The sequence below is a fragment of the Oncorhynchus gorbuscha genome, linkage group LG25 (assembly GCF_021184085.1).
Source record: "Oncorhynchus gorbuscha isolate QuinsamMale2020 ecotype Even-year linkage group LG25, OgorEven_v1.0, whole genome shotgun sequence".
NCBI lineage: Eukaryota > Metazoa > Chordata > Actinopteri > Salmoniformes > Salmonidae > Oncorhynchus > Oncorhynchus gorbuscha.
In genome coordinates, this window is record NC_060197.1 from 11,418,804 (window position 1) to 11,434,972 (window position 16,169).

At 44.9% G+C, this 16,169-nt stretch overlaps 1 protein-coding gene across 1 annotated transcript in view; it reads right to left on the reverse strand.

The window, feature by feature from the left end:
* LOC124013902 (protein O-mannosyl-transferase TMTC1-like) overlaps positions 1 to 12,391 on the reverse strand; it is a 110,458-nt gene extending 98,067 nt beyond the window's left edge. The window contains 2 exon segments of the mRNA XM_046328454.1: positions 7,474 to 7,651; positions 11,968 to 12,391. Coding sequence (XP_046184410.1) covers positions 7,474 to 7,651; positions 11,968 to 12,260 — 471 coding nt within the window. The 5' untranslated portion in view covers positions 12,261 to 12,391.
* Between the last annotated feature and the right edge of the window lie 3,778 nt (positions 12,392 to 16,169).

A 16,169-nucleotide genomic window follows, 5' to 3' on the forward strand; every position in this document is an offset into this window, starting at 1 on the left:
AGTCTTCCACCCTTCCCCTGTCCTCACTCTCCTCCCTCTCTCCCTTTCAACTTCTTCTTCCCTCCCACCCCCTCATCCATTGCCCTTCATCCGTCACTTCCCCCCCTCTGTTCTTTCTCCCCTTTCATCTTCCTCTATCCATCCCTGCCTCCCACTGTGACTGAAGGTGACTCAGCAGTGTCATCTCGGTACACACACACACACACACACACACACACACACACACACACACACACACACACACACACACACACACACACACACACACACACACACACACACACACACACACACACACACACACACACACACACACTTTAACAATATATCTCAACTCAAAAACACTCCCAGCCCTAACACTCACTTAAAATATCTAAATGTCCTACCCCATGGAGTACCAGCTGTGTGTTTGTGCGCGCACGTGCATGTGTGTGCAGTGAGAAACACATATCATGGTACATTCTGAGCCACACCCCTATAGGGCTACAACTGTTTCTAATAGAATGTGCTTTAGAGACACACCCTGCCCCTTGGAAAGGTCTAATGGGACATTTGGTACTGATTTACACAGTGTGTGTGTGTGTGTGTGTACACATATGTGAGTGTTTGTGTATTAGCCTACATAACCCCACAACCCTTCCTGGTATGAGGCACGGCGTGAGGCGAGAGGGTTCCTCATGATGAACTCAGAATAATACTGTTCCCTTAGGGGGGGTTGAGTACTCTATCCTGATCACACACACCCCTATTACAGTAAAGTATTACCCTACCACACACCCCTATTACAGTAAAGTATTACCCTACCACACACCCCTATTACAGTAAAGTATTACCCTACCACACACCCCTACCACAGTAAAGTACTACCTCACCACACACCTCTACTACAGTAAAGTACTACCCTACCACACATCCCTACGACAGTAAAGTACTACCCTACCACACACCCTTACCACAGTAAAGTACTACCCTACCACACATCCCTACTACAGTAAAGTACTACCCTACCACACACCCCTATTACAGTAAAGTACTACCCTACCACAGTAAAGTACTACTTTACCACACACCTCTACTACAGTAAAGTACTACCCTAACACACACCCCTATTACAGTAAATAAAGTACTACCCTACAACACACCCCTATTACAGTAAAGTACTACCCTAACACACATCCCTACTACAGTAAAGTACTACCCTACCACACACCCCTACTACAGTAAAGTACTACCCTACCACACACCCCTACCACAGTAAAGTACTTCCCTACCACACATCCCTACTACAGTAAAGTACTACCCTACCACACACTCATATTACAGTAAAGTACTACCCTACCACACACCCCTATTACAGTAAAGAAAGTACTACCCTACCACACACCCCTATTACAGTAAAGTACTACCCTACCACACACCCATATTACAGTAAATAAAGTACTACCCTACCACAGTAAAGTACTACTTTACCACACACCTCTACTACAGTAAAGTACTACCCTACCACACTACCCTACCACACATTCCTACTACAGTAAAGTACTACCCTACCACACATCCCTACTACAGTAAAGTACTACCCTACCACACACCCCTACTACAGTAAATTACTACCCTACCACACACCCCTACTACAGTAAAGTACTACCCTACCACACACCCCTACTACAGTAAAGTACTACCTTACCACACACCCCTACTACAGTAAAGTACTACCCTACCACACACCCCTACTACAGTAAAGTACTACCCTACCACACACCCCTACAACAGTAAAGTACTATCCTACCACACATCCCTACTACAGTAAAGTACTACCCTACCACACACCCCTACTACAGTAAAGTACTACCCTACCACACATCCCTACTACAGTAGAGTACTACCCTACCACACATCCCTACTACAGTAAAGTACTACCCTACCACACACCCCTACTACAGTAAAGTACTATCCTACCACACATTCCTACTACAGTAAAGTACTACCCTACCACACATCCCTACTACAGTAAAGTACTACCCTACCACACATCCCTACTACAGTAGAGTACTACCCTACCACACATCCCTACTACAGTAAAGTACTATCCTACCACACATCCCTACTACAGTAAAGTACTACCCTACCACACACCCCTACTACAGTAAAGTACTACCCTACCACACACCCCTACTACAGTAGAGTACTACCCTACCACACATCCCTACTACAGTAAAGTACTACCCTACCACACACCCCTACTACAGTAAAGTACTACCCTACCACACATCCCTACTACAGTAAAGTACTATCCTACCACACACCCTTACCACAGTAAAGTACTACCCTACCACACATCCCTACTACAGTAAAGTACTACCCTACCACACATCCCTACTACAGTAAAGTACTATCCTACCACACACCCTTACCACAGTAAAGTACTACCCTACCACACATCCCTACTACAGTAAAGTACTACCCTACCACACATCCCTACTACAGTAAAGTACTACCCTACCACACACCCCTACTACAGTAAAGTACTACCCTACCACACACCCCTACAACAGTAAAGTACTATCCTACCACACATCCCTACTACAGTAAAGTACTACCCTACCACACACCCCTACTACAGTAAAGTACTACCCTACCACACATCCCTACTACAGTAGAGTACTACCCTACCACACATCCCTACTACAGTAAAGTACTACCCTACCACACACCCCTACTACAGTAAAGTACTATCCTACCACACATTCCTACTACAGTAAAGTACTACCCTACCACACATCCCTACTACAGTAAAGTACTACCCTACCACACATCCCTACTACAGTAGAGTACTACCCTACCACACATCCCTACTACAGTAAAGTACTACCCTACCACACACCCCTACTACAGTAAAGTACTACCCTACCACACACCCCTACTACAGTAGAGTACTACCCTACCACACATCCCTACTACAGTAAAGTACTACCCTACCACACACCCCTACTACAGTAAAGTACTACCCTACCACACATCCCTACTACAGTAAAGTACTATCCTACCACACACCCTTACCACAGTAAAGTACTACCCTACCACACATCCCTACTACAGTAAAGTACTACCCTACCACACATCCCTACTACAGTAAAGTACTATCCTACCACACACCCTTACCACAGTAAAGTACTACCCTACCACACATCCCTACTACAGTAATGTACTACCCTACCACACATCCCTACTACAGTAAACTTAATTTTGTAACTTATTTTGTACATAATGTTGCCGCTACCATCTCTAATGACCAAAAATAAATTATAGGCATCAGGACTGTGATTATTCACCATGGACTAGCAGAATCCTATTTTTCCTTTCACGACTCTGACGAGCCCGACGAGAAGGATACACTGCTTCCTCGGGAACAGGCCCCGATCCCCATGATCAGAGTGAAGAGGAGGAGGAGAAAGAGGGGCCGAAGGTCGGGCTGCTATCTGAGAATTCGTAGGTGAACGAATAAACCCCCACTTCCTCATTCTTCCCTCGTTCTGCTAGCAAATGTACAATCTCTGGAGAATAAAATCGCCGAGTTATGCGGAAGATTAATCTACCAACGGGACATTAAAAACTGTAACATCTTATGCTTCAAGGAGTCGTGGCTGAACGACGACAACATCAACATACAGCTGGACGATTATAGGATGTACCGGCAGGATAGAACAGCAGTGTCTGGTAAGACAAGGGGCAACAGTCTATGTAGCTTGTGCATGATATCTAAGGAAGTCTCAAGCTTTTACTCACCTGAGGTAGAGTATCTCATGATAAGCTGTAGACCACACTACCTACCGAGTGAGTTTTCATCTCTATTCTTCGTAGCTGTTTACATACCACCACAGTCAGAGGCTGGCACTAAGACAGCATTGAATGAGCTTTATTCCGCCATTAGCAAAGAAGAAAACGCTCACCCAGAGGCGGTGCTCCTAGTACCCGGGGACTTTAATGCAGGAAAACTTAAATCAGTTTTACCAAATTTCTATCAGCATGTTAAATGTGCAACTAGAGGAAAAATAACTCTGGACCACCTATACTCCACACAGAGACACATACAAAGCTCTCCCTTGCCCTCCATTTGGCAAATCTGACCATATTTCTATCCTCCTGATTCCTGCATACAAGCAAAAATTAAATAAAGAAGCACCAGTGACTAGATCAATAAAAAAAAGTGGTCAGAGGAAGCAGATGCTAAGCTACAGGACTGTTTTGCTAGCACAGACTGGAATATGTTCCAGGATTGCTCCGATGGCATTGAGGAGTACACCACATCAGTTATTGGCTTCATCAATTAGTGTATCGATAACGTTGTCCCCACAGTGACTGTACGTACATATCCCAACCAGAAGTCATGGATTACAGGCAGCATCCGCACTGAGCTAAAGGCTAGAGCTGCCACTTTCAAGGAGCGGGACTCTAACCCGGAAGCTTATAAGAAATCCCGCTATGCCCTCAGACGAATCATCAAAACAGGCAAAGAGTCAATACAGGACTAAGATCAAATCGTACTACACCGGCTCTGACACTCATCATGTGGCAGGGCTTGCAAACCATTACAGACTACAAAGGGAAGCACAGCCGAGAGCTGCCCAGTGACACGAGCCTAGCAGAGGAGCTAAACTACTTCTATGCTCTCTTCGAGGCAAATAACACTGAAACATACATGAGAGTACCAGCTGATCCGGAAAACTGTGTGATCACGCTGTCTGCAGCCAATGTCATCTACGCATAGTCACTTTAATAACTCTAACTACATGTACATACTACCTCAAATAACCAGTGCCCCCGCACATCGACTCTGTATCAGTACCCCCTGTATATAGTCTCGCTGTTGTTATTTCACTGCTGCTCTTTAATTACTTGTTACTTTTATCTCTTACTCTTATCTGTATTTTTTTAAACTGCATTATTGGTTAGGGTCTCGTAAGTAAGCAGTGTCCTGTTGTATTCGGTGCATGTGACTAATACAATTTGATTTGATTTAAAGTACTACCCCACCACACACCCCAACTACAGTAAAGTACTACGTAACCACACATCCCTACTACAGTAGTCAGTAATTAGCCTTGTCCAAGCCAAAACGGACTGGGCCCATCCTGTTTCTGTAGCGTGAGGCAGCTTGATGTACAAGTACACCCCCTGGGCAGGACGCTAGTCAGTACCATACTACTCCTCTTTAACCCAGCACCAAACATGTCCATAAACCTATAGTGATAGACAGTACGTCTGACAGTGGTGACACAATGGTGACAGTGATACACTGAGCTGACTGACACAAAGGTGTTTCAATAATAGCTATTGTGTTAACCAGAGCTGCTGTAATAGTAAGTATGGCTCTCCCACCTCTCCACTGCTGTCTTCTGGCCTGCTCTGCTCTACACACACTGGGCTCTGTTCACTGGCACAAACACACACACACACACACACAAAACACAGACTACCTCCTTCTAGCCAATTACATACTTTTGCAGGAATTTGAACACAGCTGCAGCTCCCCCACTCTAAACTTAACACGTGGAGTAGGATATACAATACGGCCCAAGGACACAGACCCAAACACATATATCACACACACACACACCACACACACTCCCTCAGGTCTGCAAAATATGCATTTTCTTAATATCATGGTGTTAAAAGTCAGGAGAAAAAATATTCTATCTACAGTATAGCGTCCCTCACCTCTGTCTGACACTCAACAACATCTACTTCGCCATGCCAACCATGTGTGTGCCTAAGTGGACAGTGAGTCACGCAGACGGTCAGTGGGATCCCCACATGACTTGACCAGTCTCTCTCAGCAGGAGAGTGGGATGAATAGAGGGCTTTTAGCTTTGAACAGCACCTCCATTCACTGGCTGCAGATCTGAATGACTGCATCTTTATGGCGGCCATATTGGATAGAGAGACAGGGACTGTGTGATGCCAGGAGCTCCACAGAGAGGGGGGATGAGGGTTAAGCCACTTTTTAATCTCTGTCTTATTGTGGTGTGTGTGTGTGTGTGTGTGTGTGTGTGTGTGTGTGTGTGTGTGTGTGTGTGTGTGTGTGTGTGTGTGTGTGTGTGTGTGTGTGTGTGTGTGTGTGTGTGTGTGTGTGTGTGTGTGTGTGTGTGTGTGTGTGTGTGTGTGTGTGTGTGTGTGTCCTCATCAGTATAAGTGAAGTGAACTCCAGCTGGTCCCCTGACTAATGACGTAACCGGTTTACTGCACTGAGTTCATCAGATTCTGGTACCACTGGCACAGTCACTCACTGCAGAGACACAGCCCAAGCCCTCAGAATGACTGACTAACTACTTACTGCATGACTGCCTAGCAGACTGACACTGGGTGGAAATGGGACTGAAGCTCCTGAAAATGCATGCTAGGGAGGCAAGTGCTGGTATGAGCTAGGAGGCTAAAGACTCGAGTGGATGTGGATATGATTCGAGTGGCTGTGGAAGTGGACAGGGGTTATGAGCTGGAGGTTGGTCCATGATTAGTTTATGGTTTAGGGGGAAGGTTGGGCAATGAAGCCTGGGCTGAAGCTCACACTGGGGACAGATGGAAGGATGAAGGGAACTGCAGCATTAACACTAGAGAGACTAAGGCTGATTGGGATGCAAGACACAGACTGGGAGCAGCCCTGGTCTCGTCTCTCCTCTCCATTATTATTATTATTGTTATTCTCTCTCTCAGGGGCTCAAGGGAGCACCCTGTAGAGCTCTATAGAGTAGCTCAGCTCTCACCCCTGCTGCTCTTTATTCAGCTCCCTCTCTTTCTCTCCCTCGCCCCTCCTTTTATCCTTCGCTCTCTCCACCATCTCATACATTCCTCTGCCTCGCCCTCTCCACATTTTTCTCCTTCGCCCTCTTCATCTCTCTCTCTGTTTCACTCAGTGTCTCTGCAGAGCTCTAACTTTAACACAGCAGTCAATCTTCTTCCTTCACCTGTGATAATGAATTATAATTCTCCTCCACACAGGATTTGCATTTGTCAGTTAAGAACAAATTCTTATTTTCAATGACGGCCTAGGAACAGTGGGTTAACTGCCTGTTCAGGGGCAGAACGACAAATTTGTACCTTGTCAACTCGGGGATATAAACTTGCAACCTTTCGGTTACTAGTCCAACGCTCTAACCACTAGCCTACCCTTTTGCCTCGTTACTTTTCAAACATTCAAAACTAAAGTCATGGAACTGGAACCTGCAATATGAAAACGGGAAGGTTGCATTTTCCGGACTTATTGAACAGGGACCTGATTCACCAGTAGCGAGATGAGTGAGCGAGAGCACAGTTAGTCACAGATTACCACGTCACAGGATGACTGCATGTGTCACAAAGTAGTGCTACTCTACAGTATGTGACGGAATCCATGTCATTGGTTTTACACGTGAGGGAGGAGGCATTGAGAAGAAGCATGTCTGCTAGAGGGGGTCGTGTGTGTGCGTGCATACTCACAGCCTCAGTGTGTATGGGGTGCACAGCGAAGAGGAGGGCGGTGAGGAAGGCCAGACGGGGGTCGTCGAACACGCAACGATCGCACGTGTGCATGAGCAGACAGGTCACGGCACAGTGAAGACACACGTTGACCACATGGAAGTAGAGAGGGGTCATTCCACCCAAGAGGATGTTCAATCTGATGGAGAGAGAGAGAGATTGTAATTGTAATCACCATTTTGTAATCAAAATCACCACATCAACCACATTTTACCATCATAATTAGAGAGAAAAGAGACTTATTCAAACTAAAACCGCAGGATATGAAACGTTCGCTGCTAATGTATCACAGCCACACTGTGTCCGGAACTATGACCCTCCTTTACAGTTGCCACCATCAACAATGACTACAGTCCAATCACGGCTGGGGTCACTTCCATTCGACAGGAGTCAATTAAATTCAGGACGGGTATCTAACATTAGGTAATTACATGAATAGAATACAATTAAATTCATTTTTGTTGAGGATATTCCATTCCCTTAATGACCCGATTTTAAATGGATGAGCCTAACCCTAATTATTTTACACATGAATGAAGCAGAGCATTATGAAATACCGGCACAGAAACACGTATAATCTCCCTTTACAGAGGCTTTTTGATGGTGTTAAAAGGCTGAGATAAGCCATTTGGAATCTTCATAGAATATATCTCATATATGCATATATTAGTCTTTTCAAATTACATTTTTCCCCCACCCACACACAGTTATGACACAATAGTAAAATCTCCATTAATAATAATAATAACACCCAGGTACATAAAACCATTAGTTCAGGTTACATAAAAGCATTTCTCCATGAGATTGTAATTACGATTCCTCCCCCGTCTCAAAGAGAAGAATCCCAACCCCAAACCTCCATTATGAATTCAATTACAGTATTACACCATCTCCCTAAAACAGCCTGTTTCTCTCGTCATTGAACGAGCACAGTCCGACTACTAATGTGAAGAAACCCACACGTGTCCAGGGTGAAAGACATGGAGAATCTGAAACTGAACTAAGCTAGACAGAAGGGAATCTGAAGAGAACGTAACACGGGTTTTAATGGGGGAAAGACCATAGAGCTAATTGTCACACATAAGCGATAATGGGATGTCTCATAAAAGCCAACGTCCAATCCATTAAGTGATGATGAAAAGCAGGCTCCACCCCTCCTATATCCTGTGTTACATCAGAGGTCATACATAGTGGATGTTGTAGGATTGGCCTTCTCAGTGAGTCATGGCGGATGTGCACTCTGTTATTAAAACTAATGCATTTCCATTAGAGACCAGAGGCTGGACAGCGGACAATTTCCTGACAATGTGATCTGACCAGGAAAAACAAGGCCTTTCTTATACCCTACGACTAGGATCTGGAGGTTTCTCTGTATTGCGATAGAAGTGTTGAGCCGTGCAGGTGGAGTGGTTACACTGGTCAATGCTGAAACAGACAGGTGTCCAGCTCCCAAAGCACACAGTAACTGTCCCCAGGCAGCCTGGCTGTGTTGGAGGCGACAGGGAATATGACAGAGGCTTCAGCAGGTTATGTGTCTTTACACTGTTGTACCATGTTTATACTATGTCCTCTGGGTGGGATTCAAGAGGGGGGGGGGGGGGGGGGGGGGGTGCTGGACCATATGCTGTGACGTGATCTCATAGCCTGTTCTTCTGTTGTTCTCGGTTGTTATGCCCCTCTCTTTTCATCCCATTCACTTCCTCCCTCCTTCTCTCTACCTACCTATACACCTACCCCCTCTCCCTTGGTCCCCTCCTGCTCTCTACCTACCTATACACCTACCCCTCTCCCTTGGTCCCCTCCTTCTCTCTACCTACCTATACACCTACCCCCTCTCCCTTGGTCCCCTCCTGCTCTCTACCTACCTATACACCTACCCCTCTCCCTTGGTCCCCTCCTGCTCTCTACCTACCTATACACCTACCCCCTCTCCCTTGGTCCCCTCCTGCTCTCTACCTACCTATACACCTACCCCCTCTCCCTTGGTCCCCTCCTGCTCTCTACCTACCTATACACCTACCCCCTCTCCCTTGGTCCCCTCCTGCTCTCTACCTACCTATACACCTACCCCCTCTCCCTTGGTCCCCTCCTTCTCTCTACCTACCTATACACCTACCCCCTCTCCCTTGGTCCCCTCCTGCTCTCTACCTACCTATACACCTACCCCCTCTCCCTTGGTCCCCTCCTTCTCTCTACCTACCTATACACCTACCCCCTCTCCCTTGGTCCCCTCCTGCTCTCTCCCCAAAGCCATTGTTCCATTAATAGGCTACTTTAAAGTGCTTCGGGGGTGTGTGTCCTTCACCTTGAGGACCGTCTCAGAGGCCCGACAGCGATCACGGACACAGAAACACACTGCTATACTGAGCACAGAGCCCCCACAGGCACAGGTGTGTATGTGAGCGTGCGTTGGTGTGTGTGCGTGTATATGAGGTGTGAGCCCCTGCATGTCGAAATGACAGATAAACCTAGCAGATCCTCAAGGGCATAGATGTGTGTGTGTGTGTGTGTGTGTGTGTGTGTGTGTGTGTGTGTGTGTGTGTGTGTGTGTGTGTGTGTGTGTGTGTGTGTGTGTACATATGTACCACTGACCCATATACGGTACATGTCTGTAAATAGGCACTTAGTCTCCCATAATAAGGAAGCATACATGCAAATGTGAGTCAGATTTGCCCCATTTAGTCTGAACTTAAAGCGAACACAGAGGAGACGTACACACCACAGAGAATGCATCTGGCCAGTGTTGGGCTATGTGTAGATGGAGATTCAGCTGCTTGGCTTGACAGCAGCGTGTGGGTAACCAACTGCAGAACCAGAAGGAGAGCGCGATACAACATCAATCGCCTCAAAAGAGAGAAACCCATTCAACGCCTCAGCACATCAGCCTTCCCTCTCCCCCGTACCAGCACACTACGTATTCAGCACACACACACAGCAGCAGCTGACAACCGCTCTGTTGTCATAATCAGCATCTCGCGACTTTAGCTCTGAATGTGCCCTTTTCAAAGAGGATGTTGATACCTACACGCTCAACACAGGAATGTAGCGCAGAAAAAATGTTTTTTGGAAATGTATTTTCTGGCGCATCGTGCAGTGTCGGGGAGGAGCAGCACATGGTTGGCATGCGGTTCAGGCTCTGAGAAGAGGTCAGAGGATACAGCGACAGAGTGACAGTGGAGTTGTCTTACTAAGCAATCAAAGTATTGGAATAGATAAGTTCCATACATAGGACGGTGTGAGTGTATCCACAGCCCCGTGCAAAAAAAAAGTAGCACAAAGCTTTACCAGGCAGAGAATCGGTCTATCCTGTGGTTGTCTACCGCCTGATGGTTCATATTAACATTCCAGGCTTGTCATATCTATTGTTTATATTTCAACTGTATTGCCTGCTGAAGAAAACCAAGCAATTTGTGCCCTCGCTGATTACATAAAGACCTGCTAGACATGTTTACTAGGCAGCCATTGTAAATAAGAATTTGTTCTTAAAAACGGACTTGCCGAGTTAGAATCAAAGTTAAATATCAAGCCTACATGTGCTAGATAGAAACAGAGCCTATGGTTTGTGTGTATTTTTCATATCAACACATCTTTCAAATAGTCTGCAGTATGTTTTTTCATCAATCTGTGAAATTTGTAGGCTATTAATGTGTCTGGTTGACTAACGCTTGAGCCGAGAGCCAGAACCCTCCCGCGTCCCATTGCGCTGCCTGTGACACGCCCTCTCCAGTGTGTGTACCCGGAGAATAAAATGACGCTGTCTGGAAAAGTTGAATGACGACTGTTTGTTTAGTTGATACAACAACATTCAACACTAATTTCCCAAAATGTGACCGATAAATGTTCTGGAGTGTCAAACATGTCCGCCAAAAATACTTTGAAGTGAACGTGAGTGCGAATTCAGGGATTCCACAGCAAGCAACAAGTGTGGAGGCAAAAAACGGTCAATATCTGCCCGGTCCAGCTAACATACTGTATGTCGACACTGGGCTATTTGAAAATGTTTCAAGTAGCATATTCTAAGATCAAGGAGCACAAATAAAAGCGGATGTTCTTGCGAGCGAGCAGTGTTCATGGCACGCTTCAGCAAGTTTAGCTAACTGCGCAACCGGACCGGAGCAGTCTCTTTATAACCCATTAGGCTACATGCATGTTTGTTTATGGTAAATGCAGATGTGCGTCGTTCATGACCGCAGGCGATCGAAGTAACTTACAATAGGCTAGCCTATGACGTCAGCCTATTTCTGGGAACGGATACATGGTATTAATTGTATCCGATCACTGGTAGGATAGCTGACGAGGCCAGCGCATTTCTGGACATTGCCACCAACTTCTGCAACATTGTTTCTCATTTCAGCCCGAGACCCAACTGTTCACGTAAACTACATAGACTTTGCAACCGATGCTGGGCAGATAACCACAGAGAGCTATAGGAGAGAGGGGAGAGAGAGAACTTACTTGAAGGTGAGGATGCATAACGGTCTGTAGGACTTGTGGCTCGTGTTGTCCGCCATCCTCTTGCCCCAAAAGTCGTTGGAGAAGATGCTCTGCAGGCTGGACCCGGGCCGGACGTCGGGGTTATTGCTGATAGCCCACACATCGTCGTGCACGAACTCCCCATGCAGAGAGTTACTGTAGCACAGCGCGCACAGAGCCAGCAACACGGCATATCGACCCGCTCCTCTCCCCGTTTCTAACGGGACCGACAGGCGGAGCCGACCAGGGGTCTTCTCTCGTCGGTGTACTGTCATGTCGGCCCTTGCCTGGCAACAAGCCGCTTGTGTCTGGGAAAAAGCTGGGGTGAGTGGGGAGCCATATCCGTTCCACTAGGCAGGCAGGTAGCGACTGTATTGCCTACTGTGGGCTGCGGGGACTGACTATGGAACAGCCAGCGAAATGAGAAACCTCCTCTTGACGCATGCGCACGGCGCAGTACAGGCCTTCGCAGAGCTAGAGAGGTTCATTAGCACCATCTAGATCGAAAATCAATTGCGCGCGGCGTACTGTTTCAGCCGACATGACCTTTATCTTTAGACTAGGACAATAATAAACGAATGATTGTCTAGGACGGGCCATGCGGGGACGCGCAAATAGAGTGTTAGATATACATGCCCGTGTCCTGTCAGTCTGAGTGGGAGAGATGAGGAAACAAAGACCTTGTCTGTCTCTGTGAGCTCGAGGTCACTGACTCTTACCCTGCCTAGCAGGTTATTATACACAAAAAAATAGGGGTTCAACAAGGGTTCTTCTAAGATCCTCAAAAAACTTAGGGTTCTTGGCACTGAAAATTACCCCCAAAAGAGTATTCCAAGAACCCCATAGGAGGTGGGGTTCATCGAGGAACCTCCTAAGTTGTTGGAGGTTCTTGCAGGAACCTAACTGCCCAATTTAAACTTGGATTTTAATTTGAAAGGACAGAAGGTGCAGGCACTTAACTGAAAATGTAATGATCTCCTCGTGATCTACATGAATATTGTTTTAGGATGATATTTGTGCACATCTTTCTAAAACAGGAAATGGACACATTCCAATGGATAGCTGTATTGGATGCAGATGACTGAACTGCTCACTTCTGTGTCTGCAGCAAAATCTGACCAAAATCCAAGGTATGAATAATGTCATGTGCATGTTTTGTTAATCTGTATAATTACTATTTTTGGGGATTCACAGACTTCACCCTCCCTACACCTCTGATGAATACAACAGGAAACCTGTTCAATGACCATGCACTGCTAAATCATTCTGGCTATAGATATGGAGAACATCAACACATTAACATCAACAGGCCAGAGGATATACCCATTGGACTTGAGGCTCTGATGGGAGTTTACCTCGTATTTACATGTTTTAATCTGTTTGCCACTAAAATCATAATAAACACTGACAACTAAACTATTGTGTTATTGTTGTTCTTGTTATGCATTTTATTAATAATATTCATAGGGTAGGTGGGTAGAACCCCAAAAGGTTTTTCAAAAAGTTCTTTGACAATCCATTAAAAGGGGTTCTTTGGCGAACTTATAGGGGTTCCCCCACAGTTTCAATTTGAAGAACCCCTAAATAATACTCCAGGAACCTTTTCTTTTTAGAGTGTTGTCGTGTCTTTGGCTATGCCGGATTAAGTGATATGACATGCTATTCTATAAAATAATTGATCCGTAATTAATATTACCTGATTGAGCTAATCATGTAAATGTAATTAACTAGAGAGTCGGGGCACCACAAAATAATATTTATAGAGCTGTTATCTTCAGAATAAACTCTTAGAAAGACCTAGTAATATTTTTACATCAATAGCAGTCAATATTAATCGTCACCTTAATTCAGTCTCATCTGGAAGTTGTAAATTCTTGGTTATCTGCACAAACCCTGGCTAACAAGTTGAATCAGCAATACAAAATTGGGTTTAATTATTTATTTACTAAATACCTAACTAATCACACATAATTACACATACACATAATTAATCATAACTTGAATACAAATTACGTCATAAAGGAAAACGTCCCTAGTGGGCGGAACAGATATGACAGCTGGTTACACAAAGTAAAAGGGTCTGGGTTTGAGTGAAAGAGCGGGAAGACTGAGGAACAAAGGCCGAAGATGTACTATCGTAAATACAATATTTTATGCATTCTAAATTACCAACCATTTGGAAAAGGAAAATGCAATAAATATTTACTCTGAGCTGCGCTTCAGTAGGTTGGTGGTAGATGGAAGGCCTTGTTGCCCAACCGAGTCCTTTGTCCTTTGAAGAATGTCTCTGCTGGTAAACTGGATACGTTGTAGTAACATCATTGTGTGGTAGACGGGATACTCTGTCTGTTCCTTCCTAACCTGCGTTTGCAGCTGCTGTTGCTAATTCAATGGCTAGGAGGTATCACTTCTGTAGTGAATAAGAGTTCAAAGTTCATACCATTCGCAACCAAAGCTCACGCTGATGTTGGCTTCGTTCTGTAGTTATTATCTGAACCATTCTGACATCAGACCGTCGTCCTCACATCCTCAGAACAGGAAGTTATATTGTCATCAAGGCTTTATATAGGAAGGGAGAAAAGGGGTGTGTTTCATAGTTTACAACCTATGTCTCTTCACGTGGGCGGGCCACTGAGTCGGGCCTAATTCACTCATGAAAACCCAAATCTCATATTTTAGAATCTAAAATCACATTTCATCCCATCACGAATAATTTCATATTCAAACATTTAGATTGAACAACAATTCCATGTGAATCCGATAACTCTGATGTGTAGACTTTCCACTGTAGAGTTTATGTCATCTTATCATTGATGAGAATGTCTCAGATGACAACCAAACTGACATCATATTCATTAAATACCATCACATACAGTGGGGCAAAAAAGTATTTAGTCAGCCACCAACTGTGCAAGTTCTCCCACTTAAAAGGATGAGAGAGGCCTGTAATTTTCATCATAGGTACACTTCAACTATGACAGACAGAATGAGAAAAAAAATCCAGAAAATCACATTGTAGGATTTTTTATGAATTTATTTGCAAATTATGGTGGAAAATAAGTATTTGGTCAATAACAAAAGTTTATCTCAATACTTTGTTATATACCCTTTGTTGGCAATGGCAGAGGTCAAACGTTTTCTGTAAGTCTTCACAAGGTTTTCACACACTGTTGCTGGTATTTTGGCCCATTCCTCCATGCAGATCTCCTCTAGAGCAATGATGTTTTGGGGCTGTTGCTGGGCAACTCAGACTTTCAACTCCCTCCAAAGATTTTCTATGGGGTTGAGATCTGGAGACTGGCTAGGCCACGCCAGGACCTTGAAATGCTTCTTACGAAGCCACTCCTTCATTGCCCGGGCGGTGTGTTTGGGATCATTGTCATGCTGAAAGACCCAACCACGTTTCATATTCAATGCCCTTGCTGATGGTAGGCTTTGTTACTTTGGTCCCAGCTCTCTGCAGGTCATTCATCTAGGTTCCCCTGTGTGGTTCTGGGATTTATGCTCACCATTATTGTGATCATTTTGACCACAAGGGGTGAGAGATCTTGCGTGGAGCCCCAGATCGAGGGAGATTATCAGTGGTCTTGTATGTCTTCAATTTCCTAATAATTGCTCCCACAGTTGATTTCTTCAAACCAAGCTGCTTACCTATTGCATATCATTCTTCCCAGCCTAGTGCAGGTCTACAATTTTGTTTTTGGTGTCCTTTGACAGCTCTTTGGTCTTGGCCATAGTGGAGTTTGGAGTGTGACTGTTTGAGGTTGTGGACAGGTGTCTTTTATACTGATAACAAGTTCACACAGGTGCCATTAATACAGGTAACGAGTGGAGGACAGAGGAGCCTCTTAAAGAAGAAGTTACAGGTCTGTGAGATTTTCCACCATAATTTGCAAATATGTATATTTTTTTATTATCATTTTGTCTGTCATAGTTGAAGTGTACCTATGATGAAAATCACAGGCCTCTCTCATCTCTTTAAGTGGGAGAACTTGCACAATTGGTGGCTGACTAAATACTTTTTTGCCCCACTGTATGTTCAATTGGTCGGATTACCAGAATATAGATCATTTCCCCCCCACATTCTGATGTTCCAAGAATCTCTATGTTAACCAAGGTGTTTGTAAATGTAACATCAGTAGCGTAGAGAGAGGAAAAAGGGGGGAAGAGGTATTTATGACTGT